The sequence below is a fragment of the Coturnix japonica genome, chromosome 4, assembly GCF_054131305.1.
Source record: "Coturnix japonica strain WE chromosome 4, WE-NBRP24, whole genome shotgun sequence".
NCBI classification, from domain to species: Eukaryota; Metazoa; Chordata; class Aves; order Galliformes; family Phasianidae; genus Coturnix; species Coturnix japonica.
In genome coordinates this window covers 19,687,409-19,702,548 of record NC_140666.1, presented here as the reverse complement: position 1 = coordinate 19,702,548, position 15,140 = coordinate 19,687,409, and the positions used below count along the sequence as shown (strand labels likewise).

At 46.1% G+C, this 15,140-nt stretch overlaps 1 protein-coding gene across 21 annotated transcripts in view; it reads right to left on the bottom strand.

Moving 5' to 3' along the window:
* ARHGEF9 (Cdc42 guanine nucleotide exchange factor 9) overlaps window positions 1-15,140 on the bottom strand; it is a 171,638-nt gene that overhangs the window by 38,905 nt on the left and 117,593 nt on the right. For all 21 annotated transcript variants that reach the window (XM_015860489.3, XM_015860490.3, XM_015860488.3 and 18 more), the window contains one exon: window positions 6,406-6,597. In XM_015860489.3, coding sequence (XP_015715975.2) covers window positions 6,406-6,597 — 192 coding nt within the window. The remainder of the gene's footprint in view (window positions 1-6,405; window positions 6,598-15,140) is intronic.

Below are 15,140 nucleotides of genomic sequence, written 5' to 3'. Positions count from 1 at the left end.
ATGGAGCCTGGCTCCACCTCTCCCACATCTCATTTAAGGACTGACCACCATTAAAGCAGGATCTCTTTCTGGAGATTGCTCCTGTGTGGACTTTATTGTGAACCTTCAACATTGGTGAGGATTTTCCCTTTATCCTATCACAATAATCTTTCATATGAAACATCTGTATAATCTCTGTTTACCTACTGACTGTATGACTGTACATTGCATAAACCAGCTTTGCAAACAGAAAGTTCCCCAGAGATCTCAGCCAGCACGGCCAGAAGCTGCTCTGTCCCTACCTGTGCTGCAGAGAACAGTAAAATACAGCTGATGGCTCCAAAGAGATGTTACCCAACCCATCAAATATAGTAATACCCGTTATCACAGCAGCTCCTAACAAACACTGCCATTCTCACATCCCCTTCAGTGGCACGTGGCAGCACACAGAAAGCCATGAGAGGCTGTCAGTCCCCTGTCTGCTCTGATTTCTCCTTTTGGCCACAGTAATCAGGGCAAGGAAGTTGCCAGTTGTGCTGAGAAATACTCTGTCAATGTGTGGCAGCGTGCCCTTGCTCTGGGAGGAGGCTATGGATGGTGTATCCATCCTGAGGTACTTCAGCAACAAGCAAAATGCTGAAGGCAAACAGCCTTCCCTCGCTTGGCAGGCAATGTTGTTCCCCTTCCACGAGACAAAAGCAGGAGGGCTGCAGTGCTGTGAGCACCACACAGCACTGAGGCAATGCAGGAGCTGGGGTGGGTGTTCCAGCTGGCCCCAGCCCCGAGCAGCACAAGCTGCTGATCAATGCCATCTAGAGGAAAGCAGCATCGTTTTAATTTTGGTTTCTTCTATACCAAATATGTTATTCCATACGGTACAAAACAGGCAGAAATTCTGCCCTGTTTTCTCAGCTGTCACTTTTTATTGTTTTTCTTGCTTTGTGTCCTGCACTGTACAAACATCAGACTCTCCCACTGAGTCTACAGCTGTGCAAGATAAATGGAGAAGGAGAGAAGAACAACTGGGATGCAGAGAATTTAAGGAAATTCCCCAGAATAAAAGGGAATCTGCAGTAGAGTTGGCAGCTGTTCAGATCTCCTGCATCCTGGTCCAGAGGAAGAACAAAGTGCTCCTTATTACTTAGTCTTCATTTGTCCATGATGCACAGTGGTGCTGAACCCAACTTTAGCCGGGCATCACACATTGCTCTAAAGGCCTCCTGATCTTAAAAAAAAAAGGAGTGGATCAATATTCTAGCAAAAAAAAAAATGTAACACACTGAGCTCTGCCTGCCTCCCTGCTTTGCTGAGCCTGCCTTGCCCACAAACTTGCCATCCTGGTTTCAGCTGAATCATGATGACTTCAACCAAGCTTGCCTGAAGCATATGTGGTCCAGGGGATGCAGTGACACACACAACCTTGCGATGCCTGGGCTGAATTTCTGACCCTGAACTGATCCATGTGACATTGAGCAAATCACTTCACCCCTCTGCACTTTGCCTGTCTGCACGATTTAGACTACAAATATTGCTAGGCCGAATAGCAAATGCTACGCTGGCCTTTTTCGGGACTGTGGCCTCTTGGTTGAAAAGAGAATAATACAGGGGTCATCATGTGATGACTTTCCCTATGTTTATTATATAGGGAGAGAAAAAAAGGATGAAGAAGAAAAAGTGCCAACAGCTCCAGTTGGATGGCTATATTTGGGAGCTCTAGATGCTTAGTCACACAGACGAAGTGCCAGCTGGTGACACACAGCTGCTGGTCCATAATGCAAGCCACTGGAATGCTATAATAAAGTGTCCTTCAGCCTCACCATGTGGTTCTGGGAGGGAGAACTTCAAACTGCAGAATGATAAATGCAACTTTGGCCGAGCTGGCAAAGAACCTGCCTCTGCAATGTCCAGCTCAGCTAGAAGGATGCCGTTACCCTGAACGTGCCCGTTCTTACAGCTGGGAAGCTTGAGTTATGGAATACCTTCCCCATTTACTAAATCTAGGTCTCTCTTCTTCCAGCAGCTCCTTGATGACTCATTTCCCTGGGTTTCCCTGTCTCATTTTTCAAGGCCAGGAGGAATCAGAGCACGCTGGTTGCCATGCTGCAGGACAGTTGAATGGCAAATGACATTTCAAACTATCAAAGAATAATGCAGAATATTTTCCATGCTCCTCTTTGTGTTTACCTGCTTATCTCAGAACAGCTACAAAAAAAACCCAACAATAACTCATGGACCTGCCCACAAAGGCAGGGCCTTCCTTTTGGCCCTGGTTGCAGTGCTAGCAGTGCTGAACAGCTGCTGCAAGGCATTTGTGTCAGCACCTTTGCCCTGCTGCATGCTGCAGGCTGCCTGCAAGCCAGGTTCCCCTCATGCACACGCTGCTTTGTGAAATCAGTCCACGGATGATTTATATGAACATCTTTCAGCCCTGGGGTTGCTATTGGCTGCAGCTTCTGTCTTGAAAATCCCCTCTCCTCTTGCTGCTGGTTCATCTCTTTGCCAAGTCACGTGCTCCAGAGAAGCTGAAGCAGCACATTTCTGCACAGGCACCTATAAAACCATGGGGAGAATATGTGAATGCATGCAGCTCCCAGCCTTATCCTCTACCCAGCTTGTGCATGTGATGTTTGGATTCCAGCAAAGGGGAGGCTGAAGACTCCGATATATCCTGCAGCAAGCACCAGCTAGAAGGATGTTGCATATTTTTTCCAGTAAATTTACTTCTGTTACATAAAACAACGTCATCTTCCTCCTGCTCATTCCATCAGGTTTGCTCAGAAGAGTGATAGTTGACTGATGAGCAGATGTTGAAGTGTGTTTTGCTCAATGAATACCTAAAAATAGCTGTCAAACTGTCTCCCTTTAAAGTACATTTCCATGTAGTCCCTGAGGTATAGGCCAAAGTTAGAAAGCATTTGCAGGAGGTTAAGTGCTAAGTTTTCTTCACCCCAAAGTAGGTTTAGAGACAGTCAGGAGAGGTGGACAATCCATCTGTCCTTCCTGAGAGCGAGGAGAGCACTAGCAGAAGGAAAAAGGAGGAGATGACAGCTGCTGCAGGCTGCGAGTTAAAAGGCAACTATGATAATATTCTGAGCCAGACTGGGAAAGAAAATGTCCTGCAGGCTGCCCTCGCTTTGGACAAGCACCATCTGAACTATCAAAATACTATTTAGTAGAGCAGTGCTAACACACCCAGGTGAGCATCACGTCCGTATGTGCAGACCCAAGAGTAACCCAAGAACAAACCAGAGGCTGTTTGAATGCAAAAGGCACACTAGAGCTGTGCCTGCTCCCAGGTGGTCAGGACTCTGAAGCAGCAGGCAACAGAACTACTGCACATCAGGCACAGACCATGCATCAGTCTGGCTGCACTCCTTCCATTGGCACCACGGATTGCCCTGGGAACCACCTACAGTGTACAACAAAATCCATTAGGAACACAAGCTGACTCCTCAGAAGGAGCCAGCTCCAAAGGAGAAAAACAAGTTTTGCACAAGCAAGCAGCAGAAGGCAGCTGCAAGTCACATACTGGGGAATAAATGTATGTATGTACATATGTATGTCCTAATGAATCTAAACTTTCTACAGAAACACCCTTCACTCTGCTAGCCACAGATGAGAAACTGGTCATAGAAAAGTGCCAGCAGCCCCCCAGACATGGTCCTCTGGAGGTGCACCACACCACTACCATGAGGGTTTTATGCTGCTCATGTCCTACACCTCTGAGAATGAGTCAGGCTAATGCCACTCGGACCATCAGCTCTGCACATCAGACTTGGCTCCACGTGCTGAGATGCACTGCTGTTTAGCAATCAGAGCTGTCCAGGCACCAAAGCAAAACTTAGATGGGATCCAGACAGCCTTATTAATAAATAAATTCAGAGTGATATGACTTGGGAAAGAGCAAAAATGCAGCAATGGAAGTTAGCTGGTGTTCCCCCCTCCTGTCCCTTGGGGCTTGTTGCTCCCATCAAGCTGCCGCTGTCCCAACATCTCGGCTGCTGTGCTGGTGTCACTCCTGGTAGGGATGTAACCTTTGCCTACCCAGGCTCAGAGCCCCAGTGCAGCAGCTGGCTGCTGCTACTCATTATAAAAGCCTAGTTTTCAGTAGCTGATTATTTTTCTAAGCTCTAACTGCTAAGCCTGAAATTCCTATTGCTGGATATTTCCCTAAGGCTAGATTCTTTTTCCTTCTTTTCCCCTTGGTGATATTAAAGAATAACAATCCATCTGCACCGGAAAATGCAGCCCAGAGAAAGCTCAGCATTTTGCCCCTCATAAAAATCTTCAAAAACTGTTTTACCATGCAGCAACCAGACCTTCACACAGAGCAAGGGCAGCACAAGAGCAAGCAGCAGCAATTCTCGGTGCTGTGTGGTTTGTTGAGAGGGGGATTCCCCTCCAAGCCAGCTGCTTTGTGAAGCACAGGTAATTTTAATTCTGGTGCTGGCGAGCTTGTGAGCTCCTGACTTAGCAGGGCTGGTGCCATGGGTATTATGAATAATAACACGGTCTATAATAACAGAGTAGCAGGTTCTGGGAACACATCCTACAGCAGAAAAGAGCAATTGGAGGGCTCTTAATCACCTCACAGGGGCTACAATCCTCTGACAGCAACCTCATATCTTAAGGTGTCTCACTGGCCTTAGGACTTCTTATTGTAATTCAGCGACAGGAGTATGACTACATGGCTGAGCTCAATGCTAGATCACGCTCAGCCTTTGCCACCCAGCCATCACTCCTCTGCATTCCACCAGTATGTCATATTGCAGCTGTTTGTCCTTGCACCTTCAAATAAAAGAGCAGGAAGGAAAGGGGAGCTTGTCACTGCCACCAGCAGTTCTGCAGCTCATCATCAGATGTGTGGTATCTCCTCATTCCCTGGTAAAACATCACCTCTGTATAAACCTGTTTGGAAGAGCTCACGGTATCTCCAACCCGCTCTTAGGCACAAACAGGAACGCTCATGTCATGCTGTGCCAAAACACCAGCCATGGCTCAGCTGGCCCCGAGCCTTCTCTAGGCAAACTGATGGCCCTGATTGCATTGAACAAGTGACAGCCCATCAGTCTGCAGACAAGAATGCCCACTTCAGTCCTCCTTTTCTAAGTGAGGCAGCTGAGTCACTTCCTGGTGCTCTACCTGGCAGTCAGACTTATCCCTCAACACCATTTTGTATCACACATCTCTTTCACACATTGTGCGTGTTGTCACGTGCTGCAAATCAGTGTTACTCCACAGATGTCACAAAAGCTGTATCTATCTGCTCCTCCTGCAAATTTTATTTGGCAAAAGCATGGTGACATGGCCAGGAAATGCAAGTTCAGATTCATTCAGTTTTTCAATTGAAAAGTGCAAATGCAGGAAAAGAAGCACAAGGAAGAAAAGTTCCTGCAGCTTTTCCCTTCTTTAATGCAAAGCCCTCTGACTGAAATAGCACACTGAAATTAAGCTCATTTGTTTCCAAATTGAAATCCCAAGACTCTTCCATATTCGAAAAGCATCACTGTTGCTTTTTTGGTTGGCTGCTTTGCCTTGTCAAAAGAAAAGTGGCAAGTATGAAGGAAGGAGGAAGACATTTTCTAAGTAGAATTTGCAAAGGGCTTTACCACATTGATTCTGGAAAAACTGGACCTGGGCTCACGGAATCCTAAACCTTGAGAGGGATGAGCAGAAAGCCCCAGACTGTGAGTTTTGTGCCAACAAACTTCTCCCTGTCTCTAAGACAGTGCCCAGGCTGTCCTGCAGTGCATTGAGACACATCTGTGTATTCCCCTTCCCAAGCACCCAGCACCGCAGGCACTACACTTCACATGCAGATTGTGGTACTAGGGCTGCAGGACAATAAGGAGTTGTGAGAGTTAGTTGTGCATAATGAAGAAACACACTGAGGATGTGAGGGTGCAGTCATCAATGTTCACCTGCTTGCAGTCTCCCTTACACTATGGAAATGCAATCCACTTCCCATGCTGAAAACATTTTGCTCTCAATCCCACTGTAAGAGAAGCCGTTCAGAGCTAGGGGAAGTTGCGAACCCAATGTGAAAGACACAGATGAAATGGTTAACTGATAGATTTAATTATGACCTAATTGCCTTGGTCAACAGTTCCAAAGTAGATGGCAATAGGCTTTAATTAAGAGAAATGCTTGAATGATTTCAACCTCATCGTTTTTCAGTCAAAAAAGTACTAAAAGAAGATCAGAAATTGTTCTTTTGGCTAATAGAAACCAAAGCTAATTAGCAGATCCAGCAGAAAATACTCAGAAGTATCAATACTTATTGACAGGTGCTGCTCCTCTATTACACACATTACTCGTAAGCACACTGCAACATCTTTCCCCATCACCCAGGAACAAACTCAGCCCTCAGATTTCCATAGCCCATCACATGTGCTGCTGCATCCCCCATGTCACAACCCCAAGTACCTCACAAATGTCCTTGAGGTGCTTGATGTAGTGGCGCTCCGTGCTCATGATCTCATTGATGACATTGGCTCTCATCTGATCTCGGTTCTGGACGGTTCTGCCAAGACAGAGGCAGTCGGCGCTTGGATCCAAGTGACCATTCTGCACTTCGCTGGTTCCCTCCTCCACTCCATCTTCTTGGTTCACCCATAGCTGCGAGGAGAAGAGGGAAGAACAACAAGGTTATTTGAAAGTGCATCAGGAGGCCAGAGAATGAAGCCTGGGCTGTGGTCTGCACAGCACTGAGTGATACTGGAGTGAGTCCCTCTTTATGGCAATGGTGATGCCAGCAGTGCATCCATGGCAGCCCAGAGAGCCCATTTTTATAACAGCATAACCACAGCCCCAGGTGGTTCCCTGCACACCACTTGGTTCCTCTTGTAAGCAAAGGGGCTGTGGGTTTTGATAGTTTTGATTCCAAATATAAAATCATCATATCAAGGCAACCAGACTGCTGGATGCTGCCAAGTGTTCTGAAATACAGCGTGTTCATTTGTACAGCAGAGCAACCTGCAGAGCTTAGCAGCATAAAGCATTGCTTTCCCCAGCCCTCATCAGCTGCTGACAGGAGGAAACCTCTGGTAGGAGGGAGGAGACCCCTACAGATGTCTGCTTTATGAAGATCGAGATATGCCTTCTTCAGGAATCTGAGCGGGTCTGACCGTCTGCTCAAGCTAATTGGGTTATGGCTCTTAGGTTTCCTCTCCCTTCCCAGGCCAGCATTTGTGCATGAGCATTGATTTTCATTTCACAGCAGCTTTCCCCCATCATTTCACATGAGCCATTCTCATCCAGGCAAAAGCCCTTTCTCAGCATCCTGAGGTTACAATTCCTAAACTGCACTGGGATGAGATGAGGCCATTCCTTGACAGAACAAATTTTCCTGCCATTTGGAGATCAGAAGGTGGGTACCAAACACACCCTTGGCACTGGACATTTCAGACTGCAAGGAATTGCTGAAAGCAACTGTAAAGGATCTCTGCACCTTCAGCACACTCCATTTTCATCATCAAATAAAAGCACGCATTGAACTTGTACACGTAAAGCTAATGCAGACTCCACACCCCTGTCTTTAAGCACAACATGCGGACCTCTTTTTGTTACCTGTTTCCCAAAACAAAATCTGCTTAAAATAACCCTTAAAAATCCAAATCGGGCTCAGTGTGGCTTGTAAATGAACATTACATAAAGGTTAAAACACAGAAGCAGTGCCGTCGTACAAATGTCATCTCAGATGTTACATAAACGAAGCGACTCCTCAGTATTTTAAGCCGAAAATACCAGAGACCTTGAAATGAAAGAATGCCATGAAACTGTCCACACAGAGACATAAGGGAAACAGGCTGCGTAGCTAGCTTCATCTTTTATTCTTCTTTTTGCTCTTGGTAGTTTTTAGTAATTTCCCGTTATTCAGCTTAACTTCTGTTTTAAATGTCTTGATTGTAAGAGGCCGTGTTCCTGCAGATTAGTGAAGTGAAAAAAACGAAAGCTTCCCACGCTCCTTCCCTGTTTTCCCATCCAATTATTATGTTTTGCTAAACCGCATCTCCTCTTATTACAGCTCCCACATTTTGCCTTCCTACAATGAGTCGCACAGGCCAAGAAGCCCAAGTGTTGGAAGGAAAAACACCTCTTCTCTTGCAGAATGTTCACGATGCTGCAAAGTTAGGTTTAAAAAAGAAAGAGCCATAAAAAGCCTGACTTTTCACCCTGCTCACATCTGTGCCATGCCTGGGAGCTCTTGGGGACTATACATGAGGGTACATGGAGCTGTGATGCCCATTTAAATGTTGGGATGCCCTCTCTGTAGGATTCATGGGGCACTGCATCTCTGCCAAGCATCTGGGGACACCTTCTGGGAGGGAAAGCCAGGTGACACAACCTTCCTGCCGGTCACACCTCAGCACTGTTCCTGCTGCTGTTCCCAAAGCTTGAAGGCTTTGTACCTTTCCTCAGGACAGCACAGGCAAGAGTCAATTTGATGTCCTGTGTGACAGAGCAGAAGTGAAGTGCGGTGAGTGTGGCTGTCAGCTCTTGTTTCTATGCCCCGAAGCCCAGGGGAGGGCTGTGTCGGGACACCGGGTGCAGCAGCACCCAGCGCAACATGGCCATGGCTGCAGCAGGACAGATCTCCTGAAAGCAAACTCAAACGCTTCTATGACTCTATGATTCTAAGAAAATCAAGAACCAACACAGGTATTAAACCCTCTACTACTTTCAGCTGAAGATGAATAAGCCTTCCTGCCCTACCTTCCTGCTGCTATGATGAGGTGTCTGCAGCTGTCCCAAGCCCAACCAGAACAGCTTGTTGCCAAGCCTCAAGACATTCCTGCTAGTTTGGCAACCAAGCTCAATTTTACAGCTCTGCTTCCTGGAGCCAGGCAATCACGAGAAAAACTTCATTTTCATTAAAAAAAGCAAAAGTCATAATACAGAGGAGAAAAAAGCTTGAAAGCATGAATCCTAAAGGCTTTGATTCTCTAACGCAAACAGCAAGCTTGTAAATGTGTATGATTTCTGAAAGCCTCAGAATTTGGCGCACCTCTTGTGTACTGTAGCGGCATTCCCAGCTTCCACATAATGAAACTCAGGAGTCCCGCTTTCTTCTTTAATTAATTTTTTTCCCTTTCCAGCTAGGATTCATGCTTCCAAAAGGAAAAAATTACCATTGTAGTCTAGAGGACTCCTGCTTTAGATTAAAACAAATGCAACTGCTTTATCAGCAAGAAAGCCTTCTCCCTGTGCTCTCAAACATTCCAGCTTTGTATCTCCACATCCAAAGTTTTCTGCTGTTCAAGCACTTACCACTTTTTCAGGGGACCACCTGAAGTCCAGAGCATCCCTCAAGGAAGAAGAGGAACATCCTCAGCTCTGCTGCTGAACTTGGGCCAACCCCTTCAAATGGTCTAGGCTTTTCCCATCTATAATAGGGGGTAAGCTCCCATACCAATGATACATTTCATGAGTATTTTTGAGGTTTGCAAGCTTCATGTTGAATGAGGAGCAAAGGAAGGCTTTTGCATCGTTCGAATTATGGCCTTAAAAGCATCACTGTAGGCTTGCCCTGCTCTTGTTCTCATCCGCAAGCATTGACATGGCTAGCTGGGTGCTTGGTCTTATATAACACTGCTGTTTTTTTACAGCTTCAGCTTTGGGGTTTGTACAACTCTCAGAATCCTCTAGTGCTTGTACTTAGCAGTAGCTGTGCTGCGCTTGGACAAGGGGAAGTCACACTCAGGGTGTTGTGTCCACCATCTCCAGAGGGCAGATCCTATCTGCTTCACTGTCCTCACTTGAACCTCGATGATACTGCACTGTAGGCAACAGGCAGGTAGAAGAGGCAAACTGGGGGTGACACTATTCCTTCCCAGCACCTTAATCAATGTCATCTTTAGCTTATCTAGACAATGCTGCTAAGGGTCCTATTACTTATAGCCCAGTCTGTAGTCACCTGTGGGTAAGGGAGCCCTGTTCAGCGGGATCTAGCCATGTGCAGCTCTCCCAACAATGCTCTCCTGCCCCAAATGCTTGGCTCCCCACTGCTGCAGAAATGGCTGAGATACCATTAGTGGAAATATGTCCCTCCTCTTCCTTAGATATCTTCCAACATGCACTGAACAGCAGTGCACAGATTTACCTCCCCCCTGTAAAACTGCATCTATTTTACAAAAGATATTTCAGACCTCTGTTTTCCTCCCAGCCTCACCTCACCTGCCCAGTCCTCCCCACTCCAGTTGGGTGGCTGCCACCCCTGCTAAGCTCCTGGAGGGCTTTCCACAGGAGGAGATAGGAATTAAACTTGGCACCTCTCACTTGGATTTCAAGAAGTCTCTCTGGGCTCCTGCTCTGTCCTCAGCAATTAGGGGCTGTGTCTTGGAGCAGAATACAATGTTGGGATACCAGCTTTAATTACTGCATCCAACACTATCTATATTTTAGGATCCCCAAAAAAGGAATAAAAAGACAAAAATAACAGCTGTTCTTGAAATCAGCAACAATCCTACAAAAACAAATTAGCCTGCAGTGCCTTTTTAACACCTCTGCAATGCAAAAAAGCACAGGCTCTGAAATAATACAGTGCAACAACAGCCTCCCTCACACCACTGAAAAGGTCCAACATGGCAAAAAGAAAAGAAAGAAAGGAATGCTGCCATTAGAGCCATTTTGAACTTCTAAATTAGGAATTAATTAAAAGGAACCAACAAAACGTACAGACAAAAAATCAAGTTGCATAACACTGGTTCTAAGTGATATTTCACTTGGAAAGGCCACTCCACGCGTGCAGAACAGGCTTATCACAAGGCTCAAGGTCCCATTTGGAAACTCAACCCTGATTAGGAAGCCGTGACCAGTAGTAATTGGCAGAGGCAGATAAAATAGTCAAGAAAAGTCCCTTTTGCCTAAGGACCCAGTTCCAGGAGCCAGGGAGAGTTAATCACTTCATTGCACTAGTTAATATTATATGTGATTTATATAAAACCTGTAGAAATGTGATTTATCAATTTGCAGCTGTACCTAAATGGTGCATAAAATCACCAAACGGCACCATTCCAACATTAGCTGACCTGTAATTATTATATATTTAGACAGCTGAAAGCACACACTGTTATATAGGGACACGTTACTTGAATGGGCACTGTGGGCTGATAGTCTCATCATAATCAGAAGCATGATAAAACAAACATTTTACCAGCCATCGAGATTATTTATCTCCTTCCACTGGAGATTCACAAGGACAAAACTAGCAGATAATGTGCCATCCTGGATCCTAGCTCACAATTAAGTAATGTGGCAGATTAACACAGGCAGACCCTTCCAGAGAGCTGCTGCCATTCTGCTCACCAGAGGCTTTTGTAACAAATACCACTGCAGAGTTTTGCATAGGAACAACAGTCAACATCCATCTCAGAATGCCACTCCAGCACCTGGGCACCACAGATAGGGAATGTGCAGCCTGTGCTGGGGTCCCTGAGCCCCATGGCTGATGCCTTTCCCTCCCCTGCCTGCAGAAGAGGTGAGGGCCTGGCAGGTCTAGGTGCTGGGACACTCTCACCCTCCCAGCAGCCCCAGCAAATCCACTTCCAGCTCTTCCACTTCTTCCCCAAACTCCTCATTGCCAGCTTCAGCTGCTCCCTTTACCCAAGGTAAGAAGTATCCTTCACTCACTGCTGGAAAAGGAGAAAACAAGGACTCCATAGGAACACCTTCACACTCCATATCCATGAAAAAAAACCTCCAAGGAAGACGTCATGTTTTCACCCTATTTCCTCCACCAGTTCTCATGGGCACCAGGTAGTAAATGTTGCTTGGACACACAGTACACCAGGTGTGCTATACTTTACCCTCGCAGTACTGCATTTCAGCCCTCCTAAAATCCTAAAGCATCAGTGCATAGAGGAGCTCTTGCAGTCCCTTACATCAGCCCAGCTTGCAAGGAAGCCATCCCTGCAACTAGCAGAGGCTGGGTCTTCCTTCACCACCAGCTTGGCAGAAAACAGGAAAGAAGATCTGAAGATGTGTGCCCAATTCAAAGAACAGCTTCAAAACAGTATATTTGCACCCAGAAACCAGCCTGTAGGAGGAAGGGCCCAAGTGCCTGCATTTGAACCTCTGGAGATCTGACAGATGCTGAGCTGAGTGGCATTCCCTGTCACGTTAATGACAGTTGCAATTAGCACAGGCAGTGTTTGGATGCTAAAATGCTGCTTGACTTTAAAAAAAAACCACAATTTGTCTGCAGTGCATCCTGTCACTGTAGAGTACTGCTCATGCTGTGCACGGTACCTCCACCAGAAGCTATTTTTGTGCTGGATTTGCCACAGGAGAATAAAATCTCCTTTAAAAGGCACCGATGCTGCAGCAGACACTGCAGCACACAACGTTTTATTTATCCAACAGGTGAAGGCAATTCAGTGCCATCCTCTCCTCCCTGGGAGATCTCTCCTTGATGGCACGACAGTTGGTTCTAAGGAGTTGCTAACACAACAACTGCAGTGGACTATATAGCGGGAGGACGTGCTGCTGTATGGAGGTAGCTACACATAGTGGGACTCTGGTTTCAATAGGGGAAAAAGGTGACAGGGCGGCAGGATGTGGCAGAAGTTTTCCTCTATCTTCCTTCCTACTAGCCAAGTCTCAAGCTAATAAGAAGATAACTGCAGGCCTTCTGCACAGAGACAATTCCCGTGCATTCCTCAAATGCAGTATTTGTTTGCAACCCTCTGCTTCCAAAGCAGGCACGTAAGAGAGGCCAAGGTAATCAGCAGGTTGCTGTTTTTCTCTGCACTAATAAATGGGAATTTTTCCTGCTACGGGGTTTTGTGAGTGCCAAATACTCTGCCAAATTCTTTCACGTGATCTGGCTGAAAAGCAAGAAGCATCAGACATTTCACTGCAAAGCACGTTTTCCAGCCCAGGTTTGTATGCAGAAGCGATCCAAACAACTTCAAGAAATATCTGACTTTGCAGTGATCTCCTGGTGCACCCTCTGTTAGCATCTAAGGGAGACCTGCAGTCAAAACATACTGAAATTAATCCTGTTTGGTTTTACACCCATTTGGTCTGGCCTGTCACCCCTTACTCTTAACTGCTTTTGATCTTTTTCTATGCCACGTTGTTCCCTCTTCCACCTCTAATTGCATAAATGAAATATAGAAAAAAGAAAATATATTTTCTTATGCATGTAAAACTAGAGCCATCAAGCCTAAATCGGACAGCTTTCTGGTATGATGATCCTGCAAGTAAAGTGGGAGGGGAGAAAAAGGAATCCGCAAGAATAGAATTGAATCATATAATAGAATCATAGAATGGCCTTGGTTGAAAAGGACCACAATGCTCATTTAGTTTCAACACCCTACTATGTGCAGGGTCACCAACCACCAGCCCAGGCTGCCCAGAGCTACATCCAGCCTGGCTTAGAAAGCATCCAGGGATGGGGCATCCACAACCTCCTTGGGCAACCTGTTCCAGTGCATCACCACCCTATGAGTGAAAATCTTCCTCCTAATGTCTAACCCAAACCTCCCCTGTCTCAGTTTAAGGCCATTCCCCCTTGTCCTATCACTGTCCACCCTCATAAACAGACAGTCCCTTTCCTGTTTATATGCTCCCTTCAAGTACTGAAAGGCCATAGAGAGATCTCCCCAGAGCCTTCTCTTCTCCAAATGAAGAAGCAAGGAAGTGACCTCTGCCAGCAGGTGAGCAGAACATGGCAGCCCAAATGGTATCTGCTTGCTCAGTGCAAAACAGCCAGCAAGTGGGCGACCTCATGGCTGCAACCTGACAAGTACTGAGGGGAGAAGGCAGCTCAGGACTGGAAAGCTGAAGGGTCTATTTCAATGGAGTGACAAAATGGGCAAGAAGTCTGATCCTAGCTGAGCCCCAAGGTTCATCCCAGGTTGTTTTTCTGACATTCTGCTCTGTGTATCACAGTCTCAGATTGATGGACTCCTTTCTTTTGTTTTTACCAACTTCTAAAAACAGTCTCTCAGTGTCTGAAAAGCGTGGGGAGAGATGGAAAGTTCAGCCAGGCCAGATGATCCACACTGGGCCTCAGAGTAAATAGGCTTGTTTGGTTAAGTTGTTCCTCTGGTGTTTGTTTGGAAAAGAGTGCAGTGCAAAACAAGGCTGTTATTAAATCTAACACGAGCACTACGCTTACAACATTACACAAAAATGGGCATTAAATCTTTTCCCCTGAACCACAAACAAAACATCACTGGCAAATGTACTGAGAAGTTAAACTGGCCCAGAATACTTCAGTCTCTGAATCAAGCGAAAATAATGAGACAGATTTGTCTAAAGCAGCCTTCCCAGCCAGCAACACGGATGAGATGTGCTTGTGACACCGGTGAGAATATTTTCCCCAATGAGATTATTGTCTTGATCGCACCTCATACAAATCCATTTACCAAGCTCATTATTTCCACTTGGTGCAGGGTCAGCCTCGCAGTGCCCTATTCAACAAAACACTGAACATCATTTTTTATTCTGGGAGTTGTGTTAATGTTTCCCACACGGGGAGCTTAGTTACTCTCGCTCTCAGCACTGGCCAGACTCAGGAGAGACATCAGAGCAGCATAACAAGCACCAGAGGGGAAAACAGAATTGTGCATCAAAAGGACACAGTAACACATGAGGGTCTGTGGGTTCCTTCGTCAGTGGTCATTATACACCACTAGGAAGCACAAAGTCATAATTTCTAAATCCCATTTTCCCAATCCTAATGGCTGCTTTCTGTATGGTGTGGTATAATTCAATAGAGATCTTGAGGATGCAGCATTGACCAAAAGAGGAAGGATTGGGAGGAGGGGTAAGGCAGGCAGAGAACCAAAGCTAACATGGTGTCTTTTTAAGATGCAGCATTGTCTTCACTGTGTGTTTCAGAAAGAAGTCTTCCCCTTGACCGCTGCAGAGTTGTCAAATTGCCCAGGAGGCTCAAAGCAGAGGGTCATCTTTCAGACAATTTCACATGGCAAAAGAAATCTTCATTTCGGAGCCAGATACCCTAAGCTTCTAAAGGAATTAAATCTCTCATTCTGCCTTTCATACCCTCAGCAGAAGGGAGTGGAGAAGGAAGCACACGAGGTCAACGCCGATGTCTTGACTCCCTGAGGAAGGCTCCAGAGGGCCCTAATAATGTGGCAGAAGCTATAGTAGCAAGAAGGGCATTTCATTGTGCTTTCACTTTCTTGAGA